At 46.9% G+C, this 17,345-nt stretch overlaps 1 protein-coding gene across 1 annotated transcript in view; it reads right to left on the reverse strand.

The window, feature by feature from the left end:
• LOC126106269 (trithorax group protein osa-like) overlaps positions 1–17,345 on the reverse strand; it is a 147,957-nt gene that overhangs the window by 58,861 nt on the left and 71,751 nt on the right. The window contains exon 3 of the mRNA XM_049912492.1: positions 12,929–13,448. Within this exon, the coding sequence (XP_049768449.1) occupies positions 12,929–13,448 (520 nt within the window). The remainder of the gene's footprint in view (positions 1–12,928; positions 13,449–17,345) is intronic.

Genomic DNA, 17,345 nt, shown 5'->3' on the forward strand with positions numbered 1-17,345 from the left:
ACCACTTTATGTGGTACAGCAAGTCGTACGGTCAGCTACCCACTCTCCCAGCTTATACCTTGGGTATGCTACTTCTCATCTAATTAGGTCTTCAGTTGGCCTCCCGAGGCTGAGTGACGTAATGCCAGTCCTACCAACAACTACAAATTTTGACAATACAGGCAAATTAAACCCAATCCTCCGCATGGCAGCGAGGCATGCTGGCGGTTCAGCTACTGAGGCTGAGCCATTGCCCAGTGGTCAAGCACACTAAGCATCAAGACGAAAATGGAAAGAGAGTCAGCAATCGTTAAAAATTGTCCACCTACGCAGCTGAGTTATCAGTGCATGTAACTGCCGTGCAGTATACCTCGGTTCGATTCTCGGTACTGCCAGGGGCTTTCCCTCGATAGGAGGCTGCCTCGTGAAGCCACTTCAGGATGGGACGGGACTTTGCGGCTCCCAGCTCTGGAAAGTCAACAAAGTTCGGCAGATCACTTTACTGACCCCCAATGCGTCTCCATACCGTATCCAAATGACGACCTATGGCAGATGAAGACACAGCGGTCAGTCGACATCACGCAATGCCATTTTTTTTTCAAATCACTGCAATTTACTGTCAAAACTTTCCAATAAACTGGAATTATGCTGTCTGTGCAGGAAAAGAGTACATCCTAATTCAGAGGGGAACGTAATTTACATCAGATCCATTATGTACAAGTAGTATTTTAGTTGTAAGCAGTGTGTGGCCACCAAGTGAAGTTTAGAATGTGATGCCACAGTATACCCCAACTGGCCTCATAAGCAAGCTAGAATCTTCAGTGGCCCTATGCAGGCCAGGCACTGTTCGCCAGTATTAGTCTTGCTTACAAAGTGACGCTTCGAGGCTTTACAGTCCAAAGACACACAAAACACTCATCGTAGGTCACGAGTGACTACTCCGCAACACGACTGGTGTGTGGTCTCAACTGCAAGACTTACAGCTGCCTCTGAATTCGAAGTTCCCCTGAATCCGTTGTATCAGGCAGGTCGACAGCAGTGGGTCTGTATGGCAGGTGATCGGACAGGACTCTTTATTGTGTGGTTTTTGTCACCAGTCTTTCGACTCGTTTGCAGCTGCCTTGCACCTCCCACACTCTTAAGCTGATCTTTACATCTCTACTTAACCGCTACATTCAACATTCTCTATAACCTGCCAGTTCCTGGATGCTGTACCAGATGCCCCTCTAGTATGTATCCTCCAGAACCTTCTTCTCTCGACCGCCCTTTTCAGTAATTCGTCATATTGCATTTCATCGATCAACTTCATTTTTAACGTTCATCGGCACAACCACATTTCAAACAGTTTCTGTTTTCTCCTCTCTGGATATCAGAAGATGCTCGTTTCATTTACATTCTATGCTCTGCACCAGACGCACACTTTTGGCGGCGGTTTTATTTGTCTCTTCCAGCGTACCTGTGCTATCTTCCTTTCTTCGGCCTCCCCGTTTAATTTTACTTCCTATATAGGAGAATTCTCTTGCACTTCTCCCCCCCCCCCACCCCGTCGTTTCCTATTTTAATGTTAAGCAAGTCATTGTACGAGTATTGTTCATCGTCTTGGTCCATGCTCTGTTTATCACCAAGCCATATTCTGTCCTGCCTGTTCCTTTCAGTAACTTCTCTAAATCCTTTCTACATACGGTATTTTGGAGATATCAAGTGATAACTGAGCTGTGAATGAATAGACAGACTGTCCTCACCACAGATGGATCCGGCTCTAGTTTGTAGAAAAACTCTGGCCGCAAATTCTTCCGGGGGAAAAGTTGAGGCGGCTAGAATCCCAGAGACGTCGCAGAAAGATACCAGTTTAGTGATGCTGGGTCTTTATGGGGAACGCATCATGTTGCAGTGGTGTAGAGAGCTTTCCGTCTTCTTTCATGGTGGGAAGAATTCTGTAAGGTTAAGATACAAGAAAATTCTATACTGCGACCCGAAAGTACAGCTATTAAGATTTGGAGGTGGTCCATAATTTCTCTTCATGGATTATAATGCCCGTTCGCACTGATCTGCCATTGTGGATTAATTTATTGTAGGTGAAGATATCCACACCATGGACTGACTAGTGAGTTTCACGAATACGAATAACTTTTGTCACCGGTCTCCTGACCGGTTTGGCGCAGTATCACACGATTTCCTCTCCCACGTCAAGCACGGAATCTTACGGAGCATTTGTAGGATGCACAAGGGGAAGTCGGAATTGCAGTCCTTCCACCAGCACCTACATAGATTTCTGCACTCAAGGACAGTATCGATTTCAAATAAACCTCTGAACCACCTAGCAGAAAGCATGCCCCAACGTCGCCAAGCACGTATAACATCTAGGTGTAATCATATCCTCCATTAACTGTTTGTTCCTTGTTTTGATTTTTTTCAATCTTTTGCTTCATAACTTTCTTTTATTTTCAACTTTTGGATACTGTTTTACAGCAAATAACTTGTGATTACAGTTTACGTTATCCTGTAATCTTTCTACCACCGTGTTCAGGAAATATGATCTCATTTGCTGGTTATTGTCAACATTTGAACACTCAGGTATGTGGAGGGATTTTTTCCTCCTCCTCCTCCTTCTTCTTCTTCTTCTTCTTCTTCTTCTTCTTCTTCTTCTTCGCGTCAAGGAGTAGCCCTTGTCACGATCTCAGTCGATCAATATCATGATCTATTACCTTGTGGTTCGTAGTTCAATACTTGTTTTCTTGTTCTTCCTATGGATATATATTCAAGCCCTTTTACTCTGTTTTCCTCTATTAACTCGTTAAATGAATAAATTACCCACTCACTTCTGATATTTACACTTCTTATCTGATCCCTCAGACTGCAAACTTTCACGCATCTCACACGCTTCATTTCAAAGACCTGCACACGCATTTCGTCTCGCTTTCGTGTTGTCCACTACTATGACATGTACATCAAGCCAGGTGTGGCCACTACTTTGCAATTTCTTTTTCTCCACACTTTACAGCCTAGTGTTCTGTGTACTCTGCTACACATTACATTACATTTCGTTAATTTATTCCGTATTTTATTTTCAAGTTGGTAGCAGAGTGACAACCTAGGAAGTTAAAAATTGGAAACTTTTTTCCAGAACATGACAGTTTGGCGGTATTTGGAACGCACTGGATATCTTCCTTCAAAGGCGTAACCCTACCTGCGCTAATATCTACCCTTACGTGAATGTTGACCAGAGTAAATGAAGGCTCGATATGGGAAACACTCGGAACACAGCTGTGTCAAAACACTGCACTGCTCACTGGTGGCGGGAGCACACTATGCTACGCATCATCCGACCCGTTGCTGTTTCAGACCAAGCAGCATTCACCTGACGTCCAGCATGCTACATTCTGAGTTAGGTACGACAAAAATAATAAGCCTGCCAAATTTTGGACCTGAACCATGCTTACATCGACCGACACACATCCCCAAGTAGCGAACATGCGCAGCGGGCAATCAGTCTTAAATACTAGACAGAAGAGCAGCAACAGAAGCGTGACCAAGCGACGGGCTATCAGAACACACTCAGGTGAGGCACGGTTACGAGCACATACAGGTGGGTAAACACGCAAACTACAGTACCACGAACATGCAATACATCTACACTGATCAAGCTTTAGAAGAGATACTGCATGCAAACAGCAGGCATTAGTTAAGAATGCTTTTACAAAAAAACAATAGCAGAAGGGGAAAGCTACTAGTAAAAGCGAACTGTGACGGTGAGTAGTGAGTCGTACACCGCCATCGGTCGTTCTCTGCCATAGTCGGCTCATCGCAGGATGAAAGAAGTTCGAAAAGTAAAGGGACACCTATTTTGGCTTAGGTGCACAACAATTATTTTACAGAAAATGGCGATCAAACTTTCGATTCGACTTCATTACTCCACTCGCAAAAGCAAGTGAGTTGATAGTGTCGGTTACACCGTCAGCGTGTCCGCCCCGGTCAGCGTGACAGACTGTCAATCCTAAGGGCCCGGGTTCGATTCCCGGCTGGGTCGGAGATTTTATCCGCTCAGGGACTGGGTGTTGTGTTGTCCTAATCATCATCATTTCATCCCCATCGACGCGCAGGTCGCCGAAGTGGCGTCAAATCGAAAGACCTGCACCAGGCGAACGGTCTACCCGACGGGAGGCCCTAGCCACACGACATTTCCATTTACCGTCAGCGTGAGCGCATCGCTAGTTCCTGCTACTAATAGGGCGAGTACACAGTTCACTTGTTACATATTTTTTCGAGCTTCAAACAGGAGCGACTAATTTTCAGTTACCTGCGTAGTTACTAGTTTATTTTTGTAATTTCTTGCGTGTTCGAGTGCTTACTAGGCACAACCTTTTATTTCAACAACAGTGTAGTGTACATTAACGCCGTTACTATCGCCCCTCGTATCGTACATGCTTTTGTTTGTTTGGTTAGAACAGCTTCAGTGTCGGTTACACCGTCAGTGATTGCACACTGCTGTGACCGCCGCGGGTACTGCCTGCACTGAGGTTGAGCCCTCACCCGTGGTCGAGTGGGAGATCATTCCAAAGTCTGGCAGGCAGCGAAAGACTTTCCGAGGGGCCGATCGTAGGGCCTCCCCGGCTCGTTTGACGAAAAGGTTTCGGACGTTATCTGTGGCTGACGACGTCTCTGAGCTGGATGCAATCGTCCACCCTGTTCCAGAGGAAGCTTCTCGGCCCGCAAGGTCTGGGCATTCATTCACAGAGGGTGCGTTTGCCGGTAGTTGGGAGCTCCAACGTTAGGCGCGTCATGGGGCCCTTAGGAACATGGCTGCCGAGGTGGGCAAGGAAGCCAGTGTGCATTCCGGGGGGAGTCATTCCGGATGTGGAAAGGGTGCTTCCGGATGCCATGAAGAGTACAGGGTGCAGCCGACTGCAGGTGGTGGCTCATGTCGGTACTAATGACGTGTGTCGCTTTGGATCGGAGCAGATTCTGTCTGGTTTTGGGCGGCTAGCGGAAATGGTAAAGACTGCCAGTCTTGCTTCCGAGCTTAAGGCGGAGCTCACCATCTGCAGCATCGTCGACAGAAGCGACTGTGGTCCTTTGCTGCAGAGCCGAGTGGAGGGTCTGAATCAGGGGCTCAGGCGGTTCTGTGACCGTGTAGGCTGCAGATTCCTTGACTCGCGCCATCGGCTGGTGGGTTTCCGGGTTCCGCTTAATAGGTCAGGAGTCCACTACACAAAGGAGGCGGCTACACGGGTAGCGGGGGCTGTGTGGAAGGCACTGGGCGTTTTTTTTTTTAGGGTAGAGGGTTCAAATGGCTCTGAGCACTATGGGACTTAACACCTATGGTCATCAGTCCCCTAGAACTTAGAACTACTTAAACCTAACTAACCTAAGGACAGCACACAACACCCAGCCATCACGAGGCAGAGAAAATCCCTGACCCCGCCGGGAATCGAACCCGGGCGTGGGAAGCGAGAACGCTACCGCAAGACCACGAGATGCGAGGGTAGAGGGTCTCAGGCAATCACAGAAGGGGCGTCCGCCTAAAAGTGGGCAGTTAAAACACAGTAAGGTAGTTGTAGAAACGATTGGTATTGTAAACTGTCATAGCTGTGTTGGGAAAGAACCAGAGCTCCAAGCCCTAATAGAGAGCACTGAAGCTCAAACAGTTCTAGGTACAGAGAGCTGGCTAAAGCCGGAAATAAGTTCAGCCGAAATTTTTTCAACCGATCTAACAGTGTTCAGAAAGGATAGATTAAATACAGTTGGTGGTGGAGTATTTATTGCTGTCAGAGGTAGTTTGCCTTGTAGCGAAACTAAAGTAGATAGTTCGTGTGAAATAGTATGGGTAGGGGTTATAGTTGATAGTCGGACTAAACTATTAATTGGATCGTTTTACCGACCCCCCGACTCAGAAGAAATACTTGCTGAACAATTCCAAGAGAACTTGAGTCTCATTTCAAATAGGCACCCCACTCATACAACTACAGTCGGTGGTGACTTCAATATACCCTCGATATGCTGGAAAAATTATACGTTTAAAGCCGGCGGCAGGCATAAAACGTCATCCGAAATTGTACTGAATGCTTTCTCAGAAAACTATTTTCAACAATTAGTTCATGCGCCCACTCGAAGCGTAAATGTTTACGAAAGCACACTTGACCTTTTAGCAACAAATAATCCTGGACAAATAGTGAGTATTGTGACCAACACAGGGATTAGCGACCACAAGGCAGTTGCTGCTAGGCTGAATACCTACAACCATCAAAAAGAAACGCAAAGTATATCTATTTAAAAAAAATTGATAAAAATGCTCTTAACGCCTTTTTAAGAGACAGTCTTCACTTCTTCCGATCTATAAGTAAGTCTAGAAAAGTTGTGGAATGTTTTCAGAGAGATACTATCGACAGCAAACGAGATACATATACCACATAAATTAATAAGTGGTGGTACTGATCCCGCATGGTACACAAAACGCGTCATATCGTTGTTGCAGAAGCAACGAAAAAACATGCCAAATTTAAAAGAACGCAAGATCCCCAAGATTGGCAAAGTTTTACAGAAGTTCAAAATATAGCGCGTACTTCAATGCGAGAGGCTTTCAATAAATTCTGTCTCGAAATCTGGCAGAAAACCCAAAGAGATTCTGGTCATACATACAGCACACCAGTGGCAAGACGCAATCAATAGCTTCACTGCGCGATAACAACGGTGAAGTAACTGATGATCGTGTCACTAAAGCAGAGTTATTAAATACGGTTTTTCGGAACTCCTTCACCAAAGAAGACGAAGTAAATATTCCTGAATTCCAATCAAGAACAACTGCCAAGATGAGAAACATAGAAGTAGATATCCTCGGTGTAACAAAGCAGCTTAAATCACTTAACAAAGGCAAGGACTCCGGTCCAGATTGTATACCAGTCAGGTTCCTCTCAGAGTATGCTGATAAAATAGCTCCATATTTAGCAATTATATACAACCGCTCGTTCACAGAAAGTTCCGTACCTAAAGACTGGAAAATTGCTCAAGTCACACCAATACCCGATTTGTAGCAGGATTTTTGAACATATACTGTATTCGAACATTATTAAGTAACTCGTAGAAAAGATTTATTGACCATAGCACGGATTCAGAAAGTATCGTTCTCTTGAAACACCACTAGCTCTTTATACTCATGAAGTAATGAGTGCTATCGAAAGGGGACGTCAAATAGATTCCATATCTTTAGATTTCCGGAAGGCTTTCGACACCGTTCCTCACAAGCGTCTTCTAACCGAACTCCGTGCCTACGGAGTATCGCCTCAGTTGTGCGACTGGGTTTGTGATATCCTGTCAGAAAGGTCGCAGTTCATAATAATAGACGGAAAGTCATGGAGTAAAACAGAAGTAATATCCGACGTACCCCAAGGAAGTGTTATAGGTTCTCTATTGTTCCGGATTTATATTAACGACATAGCAGACAATCTGAGTAGCCGTCTTAGACTGTTTGCAGATGATGCTGTCATTTACCGTCTTGTAAAGTCATCAGATGATCAAAACGACTTGCAAAATGATTTAGATAAGATATGTGTATGGTGCGAAAAGTGGCACTTGATCCTGAATAAAGAGAAGTGTGAAGTTATTCACATGAGTACTAAAAGAAATCAGCTAAATTTCTATTACGCGATAAGTAACACAAATCTGAAGGCTGTAAATTCAGCTAAATAGTTAGGGATTACAATTTAAAAAAAAAACTAAATTGGAAGGATCACACAGATAATATTGTGGGTAGAGCAAATCAAAGACTGCAATTCATTGGCAGAACACTTAGAAGGTGCAACAGGTCTACTAAAGAGACTGCTTACACCACGCTTGTCCGCCCCATTCTGGAGTACTGCTGTGCGGTGGGACTGACGGATGACATCGAAAAAGTACTAAGAAGGGCAGCTCGTTAGACTCGTTCGATATTATCGGGAAGTAGGGGAGACAGTGTCACAGACATGATACGTGAACTGGAGTGGCAATCATTAAAACAAAGGGGTTCTTCGTTGCGAAAACATTCTGTTGCCACCCACGTACATAGGGAGAAATGATTATCACGATAAAATAAGAGAAATCAGGGCTCACACAGGAAAATTTAAGTGCTCGTTTTTCTCGGCGCCGTTCGAGAGTGGAACGGTAGAGAGACAGCTTAAAGATGGTTCATTGAACCCTCTGCCAGGCACTTTATTGTGAATAACAGAATAATCACGTAGATGTGGATGTAGATAACGCAGTAGGTAAGAGCACAATTTCGAAATTTCAACCCCTCCCCCTGTTCAAATCCAACATAACGTATTGTTTTTCGTTCATTGTCGCGTAAGTATGTGACATCAATTTTTTTTTGTGACATCGTGAAATACACTGAAGCGACGAAGAAAGTGGTATAGGCATGCGTATTCAAATACAAAGGCGTGAAGAGGCAAAATACGGCGCTGAGGTTGGCAACATCATCGATATGGGCTTTCGGAGCAGAAGGCCCACTCGTGTACCCTTGATGACTGCACGACACGAAGTTTTACGCTTCGCCTGGGCCCGTCAACACCGACAATGGACTGACGATTGGAAACATGTTGCCTGGTCGGATGAGTCTCGCTTCAAATTTTATACAGCGGATGGACGTGTACGGGTATGGAGAGAACCTCATGAATCCATGGACCCTGCATGTCAGCAGGGGACTCTTCAAGATGGTGGAGGCTCTGTAATGGTGTGGGGGCATGTGCAGTTGGAGTGACATGGGACCCCTGATACATCTAGGTACGACCGTGACAGGTGACACGTGCGTAAGCATCCAGTCTGATCACCTGCATCCATTCATGTCCATTGTGCATTCCGACGGACTTGGGCAATTCCAGCAGGACAATGCGATACCGCACACGTCCAGAATTGTTATGGATTGGCTCCAGGAACACTCTTCTCGAGTTTAAACACTTCCGCTGGCCACCAAACTCCGCAGCATGAACATTATTCAACAAATCTGGGATGGCTTGCAGTGTCCTATTCAGAAGAGATCTCCAACCCCTCGTGCTCTTATGGATTGATGGACAGCTCTGAAGGGTACGTGGAGTCATTTCCCTCAAGCACTACTACATACATTAGTCGAGTCCATACCACGTCGTGTTGCGGCACTTCTGCGTGCTCGCGGGGGCCCTACACGATATTAGGCAGGTGTACCTGCTTCTTTGGGTAGTAATTGAATACGCATGCCTATACCGGTTTCTTTGGCGCTTCGCTGCATAACCCTGCCTGGTGAGCATGTATTTATAAAGGGCAGTATACACTTGCAGGTGATAACCACTAACTAGCGGTAACCCCCCCCCCCCCCCCCCCCCCCGCAAGTCAGCAGCGCATATGGCGGTGGAAATAAACGGTGACATTGCTCTACGGGTGACACACATCCATGGTGCAACCTAAGAACACGCAGGAACTGCAGCTTCACAATCATACAAGCAGAGGGGGGGGGGGGGGGACACCACGCAGTAATTTGGAAACGCTTAGAGGCGAACGAGGCCTGAAGAGTTGGCGGAGCTGTAAATAAGGTCTGTAATTTATGTGCTAATGCAACGCGAGAGCCGGCAACAGGTGGCCCCTAATCTCTCCTCGTACAGAATAGGCCGAGCCAAGTTGCTTCGTTAAAAGGCACAAAAGTCGCCGTTAAGTAGCCTGCGCCAAACGATGACGTTAAGATATTATCTACGGGGAAAGAGGTGTGTGTGTGTGGGGGAGGGGGGGGCGGGGGGGGGGGGGAAGCGGAACGGGGAAGGTTTGTCTCAAATCTAGTCGTATCCGCCGAATCTATCACAGCTCGGAACCACGAGTACTTAGCAAATAAACTGTGTCGCCAATAATCCTTCTTAGTGTATTATTTGTAGTTTCGCTTTAATCTCACCAAACAGTTGACAAATGTCATCATCATCATAACCATCATCATACCTGGACTTGTTGCTAACGCAGCAGTAATACAATTACGAGTCTCCAAAACAAAATTCTTGGCTCTTGTGTGTCAAAAACAATGCCCATGTTTCAACACTACAAAATTCTCTACGAATGCCGTGACGGAAAGCAACGCCACTAAAAAAAGTTATTTCATTAACAGATGATGACACCTTTCGTTGATTCGTTAAGGAGACGGTGATATGGTGATTTTATCACCAAGGAGTAATGGTATAACACAGAATGAATATTACTTACAGGGACGAACTTCAGTATTTGATTCCTGACAGCAAAAGAAATTTAAAAAAGGTTGATATCAATATACGTCCAGAACGGAGAGTGACCCTGCGTAAAAAAGGAAAATATAACATGGTGCTAATTTATAATTAATAAACTGATATTTGCCACCGTCGACGGCACTGAAGGTTAGATTCCACACGATACAGACGGTCTCCATTCCTTCCAAATTAAGTGAGAAGGCCAGGTGTGGCTTGGATTCAAAAGAACAGTGTTCAACTGAGACATTTACGCCGAATAAATTAATAAGATATGGACTGATCCCCCATGATAAACAAAACAGATCAGAACACTATTGCAAAATCAACGACAAAAGCACACCACATTTTTTTAAAAAAAAACGCAGGATCTCCAAGATAAGCGACGTTTTACCGAGATCGAAACGTAGTGCGGATTTCCACAAGCTTTTAATACCTTCCACAACAAAACTCTATCTGGAAATCTGACAGAAAAGTAAAATACACCAGCGGCAAAACGCAATCAATACCGTCATTGCAGAATTAAAGCTGTGAGGACGGGCCGTGAGTCGTGCTTCGGTAGCTCAGATGGTAAAACACTTGCCCGCGAAAGGCAAAGGTCCCGAGTTCGAGTGTCGGTCCGGCAAACAGTTTTAATCTGCCACGAACTTTCAACTTTTAAGAACATTGTGCAATAGTGTTCACCAAAAAAGATCCGATCTGTGGCAGACAGGAAACTGGCTCTTCTAAGACGACAACGCACATGCACATGCACATACACATACAGCCATCTCTGTTGGACAGTTTTTGGCATGGTTCCGCTGCCCCACGCACCTTACTCTCCTGACCTGGCTCCACGCAGGGCACAGATTTGACAACACTGAAAAGTGAAGAAAAAACCGAGGGAGGAGCTGTCAGCCATTTCTAAAGATGGCTGCAAAAAATTTTTCGAACAGTGGAAACACAAGTGGGACAAATGTATTCGTTGTAATGCAGAGAATTTTGAAGGGGATGAGGTTGTTTTGTAAACAATTTGAAAATACATAGCTTTTAAAAACAATTCCGGTTTTTCTTGGGTACCCCTTGTAAATACTTCGGAGATGCAAATTTCGGTCTCGACCAGAACCTCCCCTTAGACGGTTACTGAAAGCATGGAGTCTAAAATCGTATCGTATGGGATTAACACGGCCGAAATCCAATCTACACTACTGGCCATTACAATTGCTACACCACGAAGATGACGTGCTACAGACGCGAAATTTAACCGACAGGAAGAAGATGCTGTGATATGCAAATGATTAGCTTTTCAGAGCATTCACACAAGGTTGGCGCCGGTGGCGACACCTACAACGGGCTGACAAGAACGTTTCCAACCGATTTCTCATACACATATAGCAGTTGACCGGCATTGCCTGGTGAAACGTTGTTCTGATGCCTCGTGTAAGGAGGAGAAATGCGTACCATCACGTTTCCGTCTTTGATAAAGGTCGGATTGTAGCCTACCGCCATAGCGGTTTATCGTATCGCGACATTGCTGCTCGCGTAGGTCGAGATTCAATGACTGTCAGCAGAATACGGAATCGGTGGGTTCAGGAGGGTAATACGGAACGCCGTGCTGGATCCCAACGGCCTCGTGTCACTAGCAGTCGAGATGACAGGCATCTTATCCGCATGGCTGTAACTGATCGTGCAGCCACGTCTCGATCCCCGAGAACAGATGGAGAAATTTGCAAGACAACAACCATCTGCACGAAAAGTTCGACGACGTTAGCAGCGGCATGGACTATCAGCTCGGAGACCGTGGTGTATCACAGACAGGAGCGCCTGCGATGTTGTACTCAACGACGAACCTGGGTGCACGAATGGCAAATCGTCAATTTTTCGGATGAATCCTGGTTCTGTTTAAAGCATCATGATGGTCGCATCCGTGTTTGGCGACATCGCGGTGAACGTACATTGGAAGCATGTATTCGTCATTGCCATACTGGTGTATCACCCGGCGTGATGGTATGGGGTGCCATTGGTTATAAGTCTCGGTCACCTGCTGTCCGCACTGAAGGCACTTTGAACAGTGGACGTTACATTTCAGATGTGTTACGACCCGTGGCTCTACCCTTCATTTGATCCCTGCGAAACCCTACATTTCAGCAGGATAATGCACGACCCCATGTTGCAGGTCATGTACGGGCCTTTCTGGATACAGAAAATGTTCGACTGCTGCCCTGGCCAGCATATTCTCCAGATCTCTCACCAATTGAAAAGTCTGGTCAATGGTGGCCGAGCAACTGGCTCGTCACAATACGCCAGTCACTACTCTTGATGAACTGTGGTATCGTGTTGAAGCTGCATGGGCAGCTGTACCTGTACACGTCATCCAAGCTCTCTTTGACTCAATGCCCAGGCGCATCAATACCTTTATTACGGCCAGAGGTGGTTGTTCTGGGTACTGATTTCTCAGGATCTATTCACCCAAATTGTGTGAAAATGTAATCACATGTTAGTTGTGGTATAATATATTTTTCCAATGAATACCCGTTTATCATCTGCATTTCTTGTTGGTGTAGCAATTTTAATGGCCAGTAGTATATGTCACGTAGGACTCGCCCTGACGCTGCATTGTCTCTGTGACGTCAGACGAGCTGCCTGTCATTTGTCGCAGGTTCTGCGTCCCGCAGGTTAGGGTCCACGTCAGTGCTACAGGTGAAAGAAAGAGCAAGCAGAGGGGAAGCCGCCAGCATGCTGCGGAGTGGAGTGTGGTGGTGACTTACCTATGTAGGGCAGGCTGCGGGTGGGGGAGTGCGTGTAGCAGACCGGGGGCGGCGGGGGCGGGCCTCCCGGCGGCTGCGCGTACCCGTAGTAGGCGGCCGGGGGCGGCGGCGGGGGCGGGTACGCGTCCACGACCGCGGCGGGGGGCGGCGGCGCGGGCCCGGAGGCGGACGAGCCGGTGCTGCCCGCGTACGCGTCGTGCACGGGGGCGTACGAGCCGCCCCCGGAGGGCGCGCCCGAGCCGCCGGAGGCGGACGAAGACGAGCCCAGCGGCACCACCTGGCCCGCCGCCGTGCTGCCGGAGGCGGAGGCGGAGGCGGACGCGCCCGACGAGCTGCCGGAGGCCGGCTGGTCGTAGGCGGGGGCGGGCGCCGACAGGTAGCCGCGGTGGTAGCGCTGCGCGGCGGCGGCGGCTGCGGCGGCGGCGGCCACCGGGGGCGGCACGGCCACCGGGGGCGGCGGCGGCGTCGAGTAGGCGGAGCTCTTGTGGTGGAAGTAGGGCGGCGCCGGGTAGCACAGCTCCTGCGGACAAAACGGATCTCTGCAGCCCGCGGCTACCTGCAAGGTGGGCGTCAAGGGGATAGGCACCGCAACGCCGACTCACAGTCCTACGGCATTGCCAGTTAGCGATAATTTCAAATTATGTAAATTGAAAGACCAGGGCAGAGGGAAAGTGAAGGGGAGACACTGACGATAGCGGCGACGAGTTAAAATGTGTGTCGGCCCGGGACTCGAACGCAGGATCCCCAGCTTACTAGGTAGTTGCGATAACCACTGCGCCACCCGGACACAGCGTTTAAGGCAAATGCGCTGAGTATCTCGGCGCCCTTCCTTGCCCCTGGCTGACCCGTACTCCCACCTTCCCCCCATGTAACGGAAGTTCCTGTCTAACTTTTGCATGCCCGCTAATGTTTAAAGCGCTGCTGGAGGCCGAACAATCTGCTTACACACTGAAGCTTGTGAATTAATTGCCCATCGAGGCGAATCCGTTATATGAATGCTTAGTGTATATTCTTTCGGACATTTCCGAGAGAACAAACACCACACATTGATGTTATTTCAAATGTTTGCAAAAATTCCGAAAAAATGTTAAATATCTCTACTTTAGTCTAGAATATGTTGAAGAACTTTCGAAAAGAAAATTCTTGCCAATTACTAAGAAAAAAATAAAAAGTAACCTTTCAAGAAATTTTGAACAAAACTATTTTTTTCTTCGAGTTGTGGGAAAAACAGAACCAATGACATACCTGGATTGAAAATAATGTGTGAACATTCTCAAATCAATTGAAGACAAAGTCTGAAAATGAGTCCGTGATCATATTTTTGGCACTTTATTTTACAGCTCCGTCTTGATCACAAAAATTTAGGTATCTTTCACTATGACCGGTTTCGGCTACTGCCATCTTCAGATCACAAAATATTCTGATGTAGTATCAATGTCAAACTAAACATGTAGGTACATAATAAGTGCTCTTACAATGTACCTACATGTTTAGTTTGACGTTTATATACATCAAAATATTTTGTGATCTGAAGATGGCTGTAGCTGAAACCGGTCATAGTGAAACGTAAAAAGAAAATGTGATCAAGACGGAACTTTAAAATAAAAAAAAAAGCATTCTCCAAGCTTATAGATCGATGTGATACATATTTTATTGTGAAAACATAAAACTACTCCGAGGTAAAAAATAAAATACCGTCCGGGTAACGAAAAATGTCGTCGCTAATGAAGTTGCGTTCCGTTGGACCTTGTAAAAACATCCGACAAGAAAGGTGTTAAGAAAGCCAGGCACTTGGGGCGGCATTATTGTACCGTGCCATCTACGGACGCATTTTATTTACGTCACACTACGAGCGCGGTAGCCGGCCGCGGTGGCCGAGCGGTTCTAGGCGCTCAGCCCGGAACCGCGCGACTGTTACGGTCGCAGGTTCGAATCCTGCCTCGGGCATGGATGTGTGTGATGTCCTTAGGTTAGTTAGGTTTAAGTTGTTCTAAGTTCCATGGGACTGATGACCACAGATGTTAAGTCCCATAGTGCTCAGAGCCATTTTAACCATTTTTTGAACTACGAGCGCGCCATGCTCAGAGCCATTTGAAGCATCTTTTGAACTACGAGCGCGCCAGGGCGCGAGAACTTGTACGCCGCCGCCAGGTTTTTAGTTCAGAGGGTTTGCACTTATACGATCGAGAATGTTTTCTACCTCCAGAAAATTTATCTGTAGTTCTTACTGACCCTATGTCACTGCAGTCACCAGCCATATCGCCGATATTCGCTGCGTAACAGTAACTGTAGGTGCTTTGAGGCCGATATTTCCGTTGAAGTCGAGCAAAACACATTTTTGTCTGTGGTTTTGTGAAAGCCAAGCTGTATCGAAGTGTAGTACGAGAATATTGTCCTCAGCACGCAGTAAGCACACTTCACACCAAACTTTGTTCTTCCTGCTGCCGTGTTTCTACATTCCATTAAAATTATTTGTCCATCATTATAATTTCTGATTCAAAAACGAAGACCTGAGGTCTCTGAGTCAGCATAATTATTATTATTTTTTTTTCACGGAGATCACTCTGCATTTTTCTAGCCGTCGCATACTCTCCTTTCTCACAGTATCAAAGTATAGTTCTGCCCACTAGCTTTTTGTCGAAATTGTGAAATTCCGTTTTCATTTATATCCCTTTATTGGAGAATCAAAACACGTGTTCTCATTTAGAAATTCTGCCGATGTTACTCACTGTTGCTAATGAATTCGGACATAGAATGTTTTGTTGTCATTCTATGAACTTGCGAAAAATTTGTGTTATTCTCGGCATCTTCACTGTTGGCAAGATGAACAAGCTTCGGTATGATCGACACTATAATTTTACACTCATGCTCACAAATTAAGGATAATGCTGATACATGGTAAAACAACGCTCTGGTGGGCGGTTTGCGGGTTTAAATCACCTCGGGGTATGACCATGCGGTGCATTTGACCTGTGGTCGTCGCACGGTGGCGCTGGCAGCAGTCCACATACGCAGAGGTGTGATGGTGAATGTCAGAGTACGTTGCAACGAGTAAGTGTGCAGACTTTTCAGACGTGCTAATGGTGGATTGGATTGTTTTGGGGGAAGAGACCAAACAGCGAGGTCATCGGTCTCATCGGATTACGGAAGGACGGGGAAGGAATTCGGCCGTGCCCTTTCAAAGGAACCATCCCGGCATTTGCCTGGAGCGATTTAGGGAAATCACGGAAAACCTAAATCAGGATGGCCGGACGCGGGATTGAACCGTAGTCCTCCCGAATGTGAGTCCAGTGCGCCACCTCGCTCGGTGCTAATGGTGACTGTGTGTTGAAAATGGCTCAAAGAACACATATTGATGACGTTATGAGAGGTAGAATACTAGGGCGACTGGAGGCTGGTCAAACACAGCAGGTCGTAGCAAGGGCCCTCCGTGTGCCACAAAGTGTGATCTGAAGATTATAGCAACGATTGAAGCAGACAGGAAACGTGTCCAGGCGCTACAGTACTGGACGTCCACAGTGTACAACACCACAAGAAGACCGATATCTCACCATCAGTGCCCGCAACGGCCACGGAGTACTGCAGGTAGCCTCGCTCGGGACCTTACTGCAGCCACTGGAACAGTTGTCTCCATACACACAGCCTACAGACGACTGCACAGACATGGTTTATTCGCCCGGAGACCTGCAAGGTGCATTCCACTGACCCCTGGTCACAGGAGAGCACGTAAAGCCTGGTGTCAATAACACAGGACATGGTCAATGGAACAGTGGTCCCGGTTTATGTTCACAGACGAGTCCAGGAATAGTCTGAACAGTGATTCTCGCCGGGTTTTCATCTGGCGTGAACCAGGAATCAGATACCAACCCCTTAATGTCCTTGAAAGGGATCTGTATGGAGGTCGTGGTAGGATGGTGTGGGGTGGGATTATGATTGGTGCACGTACGCCCCTGTATGTCTTTGACAGAGGAACTGTAACAAGTCAGGTGTATCGGGACGTCATTTCGCACCAATATGTCCGCCTTTTCAGGGGTGCAGTGCGTCCCACCTTCCTCCTGATGGATGATAACGCACGGCCCCACCGAGCTGCCATCGTGGAGGAGTACCTTGAAACAGAAGACATCAGGCGAATGGAGTGGCCTGCCTGTTCTCCAGACCTAAACCCCATTGAGCACGTCTGGGATGCTCCCTGTCGACGTATCGCTACACGTCTTCAAGCCCCTCGGACACTTCAGGAGCTCCGACAGGCACTGGTGCAAGGATGGGAGGCTATACCCCAGCAGCTAATAGACCACCTGATGCGGAGTATGCCAATAAGTTGTGCGGCCTGTGTACGTGTGCATGCTAATCATATCCCATATTGATGTCGGGGTACATGCGCAGGAAACAGTGGCGTTTTGCAGCACATGTGTTTCGA

The sequence above is a fragment of the Schistocerca cancellata genome, chromosome 10 (genome assembly GCF_023864275.1).
Source record: "Schistocerca cancellata isolate TAMUIC-IGC-003103 chromosome 10, iqSchCanc2.1, whole genome shotgun sequence".
Taxonomy (NCBI): Eukaryota; Metazoa; Arthropoda; class Insecta; order Orthoptera; family Acrididae; genus Schistocerca; species Schistocerca cancellata.